Source organism: Vespa velutina, chromosome 8, assembly GCF_912470025.1.
Source record: "Vespa velutina chromosome 8, iVesVel2.1, whole genome shotgun sequence".
Taxonomy (NCBI): Eukaryota; Metazoa; Arthropoda; class Insecta; order Hymenoptera; family Vespidae; genus Vespa; species Vespa velutina.
This window is the reverse complement of record NC_062195.1, coordinates 5,773,759-5,783,758: the sequence shown is the minus strand read 5'-3', so window position 1 is coordinate 5,783,758 and position 10,000 is coordinate 5,773,759. Positions and strand designations below refer to the sequence as shown.

Below are 10,000 nucleotides of genomic sequence, written 5' to 3'. Positions count from 1 at the left end.
TCTCTCTCACTCTCTCTTTCTCTTTTTCTGTCTCTATCTATCTCTATCTCTGTTTCTTTATCTATCTTTCTCTTTCTCTATATACCTATATACAAGCAACTCTTTTAATAATTAATAATTAATAATTAATATTAATGGTCTTTTGAGAAATTACGCAGAATACTATTTAGACGAATGCATTTTGTGTTACATGATGAAAACCTTGTTATAAGATACATACTTTAAAACCATAGAAAAATAGGGATGCCGTTTCACGTGAAAATTTGATACGTTTAAATGAAACTGTATGCGGTACATTTGCAGGATTCCATTGAATGAAATTTAAATTTATATTAACTTGTATATTTCATCGAAATTCCTTTGAAATAATATTTATAAAATTTTTTGTGCAATTAGTATGGAACCAATATTTATCAAAAATTTGAAATCGTACAGGACGGACCATAGTCAAACTTAACAAATTTACAAAAATAAAATAAAACTGTTTGATATTGATATATAATATAAAAAGATAAAAAAAGGAAATATATGCTTTCTTATCTTTATCCGTCACTTCGTGTAAAGCTTTGGGATGGTTTCTTTTTATAGAGAGGACGAATGTAGAAACAATATAGGAAACGAAATAGTATATTTATTATATTAACGTTTATTTCCGACGGAAAACTGATAGCGTCAACTAAGGTTCATTTTTAAAACATTTTTACCTTCCCCCTCCTCTTCGCCCGTGTTTGTGTGAATACGTGTATGCGCTCGCGCGTAATGCACTGTATACATATGTGTATTTATAAATATGTATAACACACGCAAATACAATATTAAAAATGTTGTATAATGTTCATAAATATACATATATCGGGAAAGTGTGATCTTACAGTTCATTATCTTTCATTGACCTTGACCTAGGCTTACGATATAAATATAACCGGTCCTTATCGCCTTGACCTACTCACAAAAAACTCACTCACATGGTACTTTCGGTTATACGATACTTATGAATGTTCCTGAGAGAGAGATTATCGAGCTTGAAAGTGACCCACGTTTCCAAAAAGAAAAAAAGAGAAAAAAAAAAAAAAAAAAAAAAAAAAAAAAACGAAAAAGAAAAAAGAAACATCTTCAAACCACAATATTTGTGCTATTAGAATTGAGAATCCTTTCTAATATTTATAAAACTGATTTTTAATAGTAAACGAAAAAAAAGAAAAATAGACAAAAGAAAAAAAAAAAAAGAAGAAAAAAAGTTGCATGAATACTCTTTGAAAACTCGTCCTTTATGAATATTCAATGTGAGAGATTAGTTGAGTGTAAATATGCAAAAGGTGATGATTAGAAAAATAAGCTATAGTAGAGAGGAAAAGAAAAAATTATGGAGTGTAGCAGATGATAAGACGTATTCCTTTTTTTTTCCTTTTTTTCTTTTTTTCGCTTCCTTTCTATATTTTTTTTTTTTTTGTTTCGTCCGATTATAAATACGATTATTTTTTTTTTTTTCGATGTCGAAGGAAAATTAGAAAAAGCATTGTTGCTTAATAAATACAGTAAATTGGATTTAAAAAAATATTGTGTAATAACGATTGCGATTGTTTTCTGTTAAAACTTTATTTATCTTTTTATTTGTTTATTTATTTATTTTCATTTTTACTTGAAATTATAAACAGAAGTGTTGTTTAATACCCACAGTATTTTTTTCTTTTATTTTTTTTTTTTTTGTTCTTTTTTTTATATAAGGAAATATTGGATAACAATGATTGCTTTATACAAAAGTCTTCTTTTTCTTTTTTCTCCCTTTTTAATTTAGTTTCATATTTCTTTCTGTAGAAGCGTTTTATTTTATACATATAGTGCATTGTATTTTAGAATACAAAATGATATATCGATTATTTTCTACAAAAACTTTCTTTTTCTTTTTCTTTTTTTTAAATAAGAAACAAAAATTCTATTTATATACCTATACGTACATAATCAGTAATAGTATGTTGTATTTTAGAAAATATTATGCAATGATTGCTTCAAAACAAAAATTTTCTTTTTCCTTTTTTATTCTTCTTCTTTTTTTTTCTTTTTTTTTTTATTTTACTCTCTTTTAAGATCGAAAGCGAAGATTCTTTTTATTTTTTTGTTCGACGATCTCTCCCTAGAGATCGATCGACTTTATTTGTCGTAAAACTACGACAAATAGTACGATCGTTTGTTCGTTTAGTGGCTCGTAAGAAATGCATCGGCGTTATGAATTTGATTGCAAAATAGAAGGAAATAAAAGTTGTAAATAAATTTGATTAATTTTGTTTGTCGAAGCGGGTAGGAGGTAGAAGGAAATATAAAAAGTATTATAAATATCATTTATTTTTTTTTTAAGTGATTTCTAATCCATTTGATAATCGCCTTTTTTTTTGCTCATATTCAAGAAACAAAAATATATTAAACGATCGAAGCTCAATTTTGTGTTCGATAAAATTCTTCCTGCTTCGAGAAAACGATAGAAGGTTTCTAACAAATACTTTCGATGGAAAGGAATCGATATAAGAAAACGTAGTGCTTGCGAGGCTTAAGTTTTCGAATAATGCGTTTAGTCTTGGAGCCTAGAAAGCTCATTACCGGCCACGATCGTCTAATCTCGAGGGAAGGGCGAGAAGAAGAGTGCTTTTATACTATGGGGTTAAATGCACCTTCGGTCTCGTTTTCAAACTTGTTGGAACAAGAGGGGGAGGGAGAGAGAGAGAGAGAGAGAGAGAGAGAGAGAGAGAGAGAGAGAGAGAGAGAGAACGAAAGAAGAAAAGAATCATTTTCCGGCTATTAGCTTTGCTTTGTTTTATGTTAGCTTGAAAAGAAGTATGTATATGAATACCTATAAAAACTAATACAGTATATACTACCACCATTAGTATTGCTACTATTGCGTATACTATCAATATTATTATTATTACAAAGATAAAATATTCAATATGTTCATCCTTTATGGCCTAATTTTTTTGTTCTTTCTAATAACAGAAATTATGTATTATGAAATTATGTATTATGAAACTTTTAATATAATAGAATAGTATAATATTCTCTTTCTCACTCTCTCTCTCTCTCTCTCTCTCTCTCTCTCTCTCTCTCTCTCTCTCTCTCTCTCTCTCTCTCTCTTTCTGTTGTTTAGTATATTATTATAATATACTAATAAAGTATACAATTAGAGTATACTAGTTAAATCATTTTACAAAAAGTTCATTTTATTTCGTCGATTTATACACATAGAAATTTTCATGAGAGAAAAAAAAATATATCAATCAAATGTCCGAAACAAAATCGACGAAAGGAATGAAGAAGAAAAAAAAAATTTAGAATAAAGAAAAAAAGAAAGAAAGAGAAAGGAGAGTTGTCAAAACGTTTCAATGATTCGACCTTAATTAATACCAGGTTAAGATTATCGATTGCGACATAGCAACAAGTGGTCCTTTGTCGAAACGAGGAAAAAAGCGATAAATCCCTTTAAAAGACTTCTTTGTTTTTTAACCGTTGTAAAAAAAAAAAAAAAAAAGAAAGAAAGAAAAATGAAAAAAGAATAAAACCCTATTGGCAGAGAGTTAATTTTATCTCGTTAAAAAATATTTTACCAAAAATACACAAGTATTATATTTGTATATAGACATATATATATATATACATTAATTGTATCGTTTTTAATAATTTGCTGTCTCGAAACAGTTATATTTACTTTTTTCTTTTTAATAATAGCTATCATGTTATATTATAAGGGGGAAAAAAAAAACGAAAAATAAAGAAAGAAAAGTTAAATTCGCCGATTCTATTTCGAGGTGATGACACGCAACTTTTGTTTTTCAAAATATTGTGTCTGATCCTTTTTTTTTTATTATTTCATTTTATTTTATTTTATTTTATTTCATTTTATTTTATTTTATTTTATTTTATTTTATTTTACTTTATAAAATAGAATCACAGAGGTATATGTATTCTATTCACGCATTTAACTTTTAAATTTACAGCATAGAATATTGCCGGACGAAAATAATACGAGAGTGGGAAGTTAGCCTCTCGCTTGAATTTGTACTCAATGGTCGAACTGTGCTGTTCAATTTGCACGGAAAAAATTGAACTGTGCGGGCTGTCAACGGACATATACGTGTGCATATATATATAAATATATATATATATATATATTATATATATGCATTTATATATATATATATTCGATCGTAAGTTCAATATAAATATATTTTACGATACAAGAAAAAAAAAGAATGTTTTGAAGCAACGATACTCTTGGCAACGGAAATGCAACTGCAGCGACCGTTTCGATATTTATCGAGAATTGGAACTCGACATTACATGAGCCACTCATTTTCGTTCTGTCTGTATGTGTGTGTGCGCGCGTGCGCACGCGCACATGTTCATACGTACAAGAATGTTATTCATACGAAATTTAAAAACGTGACACAGCATGTATATATGAGTGTGTGTGTGTATATATATGTATGTATGTATGTATATATGTATATATGGCAAATGTAAAGCATTATAAATTACACAGCATGTATATGTATATATATAATATATTTATTATTGTGATAGTACGTAATACTATAATATATATATATATATATATATATTATATACAGCAAATATAAAGTATCATAAAATATATAATTATCATAAAGATAATTATTTATATATATATATATATTTATTTATTTATTTATTTATTTATATATATAGATAAAACTGCTATGGATTTATATAAACTTATAAATTATAATGTAACTTCATATAGAGAAATATTTGAATAATTCTATCTTATTACATAACATGCGCTTGAAAACGAAGATATATGAAATGATTTCAAAGATAATCGAAGATAATAGCGTTTAACAAACGTGTCGTGAATCACTTTACATCTTTTTATTCTCGATCACGTTCTTCTGATCGCCTCTCGAAACAGGAAGAAAATACTTATTCGTACGTATATACATATGTAAGTCGTGTAAATTCTACGCATAATACATATCTAATGAACCTGTATACATAATCATATATATATACATATATATTCAGTGTAAACAAAAAGAATGCTACAAATCAAAATTTATACATAAACTGTTAAGAGAGGATAGAAAATAGTGTTAGGGAGGGAGGAATAAAAGAAAGATTTGATTTCATTTTGTAAAATAATGACGGGAATAATTGTCATTTCTCAATAACACAAGAACAAAAAGATCGTTCGTAAAAAAAAGAAGAGAGAGAGAGAGAGAGAGAGAGAGAGAGAGAGAGAGAGAGAGAGAGGAAACGACTGATTAATCTTATGTAAAACGAAATCAACGAGACGAACGTTTTGTCGTATACGCATATGCATACGCATGTACACACCTATGTATATATCAACAATCACGTGAAATTTACTCGACTAAATTGAAATACGAAAGACAATCAGAGAAGCTTCTTCTTTCGTGTTTGAAAATGTTGAAAACGTCGGGGACGTTCGTATGTCGCATTAAATATTATCGGTAAGTAGAAAGATATGTTTCGCTAAGCGATTGAGAAGTTACATGTTCATTGAAAGAATTTCTACATATGGGAGTAGTATAAAAAAGAAAAGGAAAGAAAAAAAATAAAGATGAAGAGAAAGAAGAAAAAGGAAAGAAGCAAGAATAAAAAAACGAAGAGGTAGAAGAAGAAGAAGAAGAAGAAGAAGAAGAAGAAGAAAAAAGATAAACGTAGAGAAACGTTTTCATTTTATTGAAACTGAATCGCATCGTTAGTTCTACTTCCATAAGAATATTCTACTTTTTGTTAAAGAAAAGAATGATCGAACGAAGAGTATGTATGTTTGTGCACGTGTACCTTTTTATTTACTAAGAAGAGTATAGGATTTATACTTTTTAAGTAAATTCTCAATCTGATATTTTTCCTTATTTTTCTATTGTTTTTTTTTTTTTTTTTTTTTTTTTTTAACTCTTATTTCGTGTTTTCTTGCCTTTCTTTTTTCTTTTCTTTTCTTTTCTTTTCTTTTTATTTCTTTTCTCTTCTCTTCTTTTCTTTTCTACATTTTTCTATATATAATACGTGCGTAGGTAGATGTTTAAATGGGTAATATAATATAGTTCACGATTTTTATAGGAACATTAAAACTTCATTTCTATTTTTGTTATCATTTCGAAGAAGATAATAATTGAGTTATTGCTAAAAGATTAATATGATATAATAATCAAAATAAAATATAAAAATACTTTATTGTATGCATTCGATTTATAATGTCAATATTGATATATGTCTTTAATGAAGAACTTTTTTTTTTCCCTTTCTTTCTTTCTTTCTTTCTTTCTTTCTTTTAAATTGATGGCTTCAATAATTTCTTATAATTTATATATATATATATATATATATATATATATATATATAATTGTGTATTTTTTATCTAAAAATATATATATATATATATATATATATATATAAATATATATTAACGAGTTTACCAAATATTTATAATGTTGAAAATAATTCGAATTATTATCTATACGAAATAATTATTTTAAAAAATTGCCCCAATAATATGATAAGACTCGTTAAGCTATTTTTAATTATTATTATCACGGTAAAAAAAAAAAAAAAAAAAAAAAAAAAAGAAAAAGAAAAATAAAGTTAATTATTTTCTTTTATTATTAAAATCGATTTTATCTCTCATATTACTTGGGAGATATTTTTTAACGCGATTAAAAATACATAGATACATAAAGTTTATATCTGAAAATTGAGAAAATGGATTTGATAAATAATCCGTTTTAAGCTTGATATCGATTAAAAATATCGTGTTCTTATATTAAAACGAGTGAATGGAAAGAACGGAGATTTTACGTAAATATATATTATCATTGATTTTTTATTTGTTTGTTTGTTTGTTTCTTTCTTTCTTTCTTTCTTTCTTTCCTTCTTTCTTTTATTTTTATTCGATAAACGCGCTTATCCCTTTCAAACATATAAAAATAGATCAGCTTGGTTATTCTATAGGCCAAATCAAGAATTATCCGTATGGAATTTATTGAGCTAAAAGTTTGAACTTTGAAATTCCATTCTACCAATTCTGACAGCCAATTAGAACGATGACGTATGTGTCAATACTATTACGAAACCGAAAGGAAAGAGATATTTAAATCGAGATTGGTATTGACCATATAACCGGGAGTATTATTATTATTATTATTATTATTATTATTATTATTATTATTATTATTAATATTATTTTGTTGTTGTTGTTGTTATTCTGGTTGCTGTTATTTTTATTATTATTAATATTAGTGTTATTATATTGTTATTCTCTGGTATTCTTTTATTACTTTTTATACAAAGAACTCAAAACGAAACGTTCACAAAAGCATTTAAAATTTAAATAAAAGTAATACCTATTCAAGGGGAGGAAAAAAAAATGAAATAAAATATAAATAAAACTATCCATCAAATATTAATCATGTTTTACATTTCTTATCGTTTGATTCTCATGGTTAATACATTGTTGATGATATACTGTGAAATATATTTTGGTTCAATTCCCTTACCTATTTTTGGGAGAATATGTCAAATATGCATGCACCTATTAAAAATAATGTAAATATTTTTTTATTAAATGAAATCTTTTAATAAAAATTAAGTTTATTACAATTGAAGGAAGAGTGGAAGAAAGTTGTAAAGAACAATGGCGTTATGAAATATTTACCTTTATCAAAAGTAATGTTTCAATAAAAATTACGTTATTAAGACTGTTTAAGTTTTTTTTTTTATTAATATGATAGTGCAACTTTCTCTGGGAACAAAGTTTTTTTCTAGTCAACTTTAAATTGAATTAAAAAAGAAATAAATTTAAGAAAAAAAAATGCAAAAAGAGAAATAAAAATAAAAGAAGAATACCAAAAAATAAGTTTTAGAAAAATTGTTCGTATATTATTAAATATTTTATTTAATAGGTAAAAAATTTTGCCCATTTAAAGTTATAAATTAATGAATAATTTTATACATCAGGAGTTATCAAAATAAATAAAAATCTCATTTTTCAATATTTTCTAGCATATCTCTCAGTTTTATACTAGATCCCCAAAATTAATAATGACACAACTATTAGCTTTTTTTTTTTGATTCACGTATCCCGTCAATAATGGGTTAATATCAAAATTTCATTCATGCGTGTAGATTAGAAAATCAAATCGTTCAAGCTGCCAAAGAAGGTGTGATCTTGTGGCACACGAGAGAACACGGGGTGAATTTAAATGTCATGTAGCGTGTTATTTAAAAAAAAAATAAAAATAAAAAAAAATAAAAATAAAAATAAATAAAAAGACAGGGTAAATAACAACTATTTTTTTAAAATAACGAGACGACCTTGGCCGATCGAACAATCCAGTTAATGTACATTGCTTATTTTTTGTTTCTTTTTATTTATTTACTTTTTTTTTTTTATTTCTTCTTGCTCTTCTTTTTCTTCTTCTTCTTCTTCTTCTTCTTATTATTATTATTCTTATTATTATTATTATCATTATTATTGCTGTTGTTGTTGTTGTTGTTATTAAAATTCGTGTATGATTAAAAAAGAAATTGTAAAGATTCGAAGAGATTCCCGTAAGAAACGAGATTAACGATGAAACGAAGCACCCTCGTGTAAAAGAAAGAAAAAGAAATCAGAGAGAATTTCATATGTCAAAATTACCGTCGGTTGCAGATGGTAAAGGCGTAGCAATCGCCATCATCAGTGGTTGATTCGTAGTGTCGCAGCATTCTTCTTCGCTCCTTCTCGGCTTAGCGATTGTGAGCCCGGAGAGGCATTGTGTTGGTCCATCTGAAGGAACAGCAAGCTAGAATCAAAAAAAAAAAAAATAGAGAGAGAGAGAGAGAGAGGGAGAGAGAGAGAGAAAGTGAAAGGGAAAGTGAAAAGGAAAGAAAGAAAAGTCGCTGATGTCCTCCAGGAGCAGGAAGCTCCCGGTAACACTACCACCGCCACCACCATCGTCACCACCAGCATCTCTACCACTGCCACCACCATAGCCGCCATAACCACCATATCAATATCCGGTGTTACCAAGAACACTATTATCAATGGCAATAGTATTAAACCTTTGTCGTCATCATCGTCATCGTCATCCATTAAGGAAAGATATATGAGAAGGAAGACAAACGCTAATATACGTCGTTCTATCCTTTACCATCACAACTATTTTAGAAGTTAACATACACGATAATACATGTGCTCTTATTCGATTCTTCATATACTACCACCTGTGCCAGAGTATACGAGACGTTTAGATTGACACAGCTCTGAATGTCTTTGCACATGCAAAATTTGTGCGTGGTGGGGACACAGGTTCAATAACTTTTTATCATTTATTTATTTGTTTATTTGTTTATTAATTAATTAAGTAATTTTTCTTTCTTTCTTTTTTTTGATTTCTTTTGCTTTTCTTATTATTATTATCTTTATATATATATACACCTACATTCTCTTTAAGTTCATGAATTTCTCTTCGATAAAATCCGATCTTCCATTTTTCTGTTTAATAGCTAAACAAAATAGTTAACTTTTCTTATTTCATTTCCGACCCGTCTCCTCCCTTCTTTTCTTTCGTTCCTTCCTTACTTTCTTCTTTTCTCCTTTCCTTTTTTTCCGCTTTCCTTCTCTTCCGCCTTCCTTCTCTTCCTTTTTCCTTCCTTCTTATTCTTCTTCTTCCTCGTACACATTGTGATTTGGTCATTGTCCTTATTTTACAACTTCTATGTCAGATATAACGTTCGCTTGATGGATTGTATGTACGAATGGAAATCCCATTGCATAAACCAACTCGATCGTTGATTCTAGCGTATTCACGATTTTCTCGAAACTATTATATTATAAAACATGGAATCCTTCTTAGTTGTTTATTTGTTTGTTTTTTTTTTCTTCTTTATTTTTTACATGCAACATTTTCTATTGGATAAAATCGAAACTTTCGTAAGAATAAATACGATCGTCGAGAGAGGGGGAAAGAGA

At 27.5% G+C, this 10,000-nt stretch overlaps 1 protein-coding gene across 3 annotated transcripts in view; it reads left to right on the top strand.

Moving 5' to 3' along the window:
* LOC124951271 (serine-rich adhesin for platelets-like) overlaps positions 1-10,000 on the top strand; it is a 42,917-nt gene that overhangs the window by 19,192 nt on the left and 13,725 nt on the right. Inside the window, exon 2 of one of the 3 annotated variants that reach the window (XM_047499418.1) lies at positions 8,699-9,337. The exons of the other annotated variants lie outside the window; for them this stretch is intronic. Coding sequence (XP_047355374.1) covers positions 9,296-9,337 — 42 coding nt within the window. The 5' untranslated portion in view covers positions 8,699-9,295. The remainder of the gene's footprint in view (positions 1-8,698; positions 9,338-10,000) is intronic. 3 annotated transcript variants of the gene reach the window in all.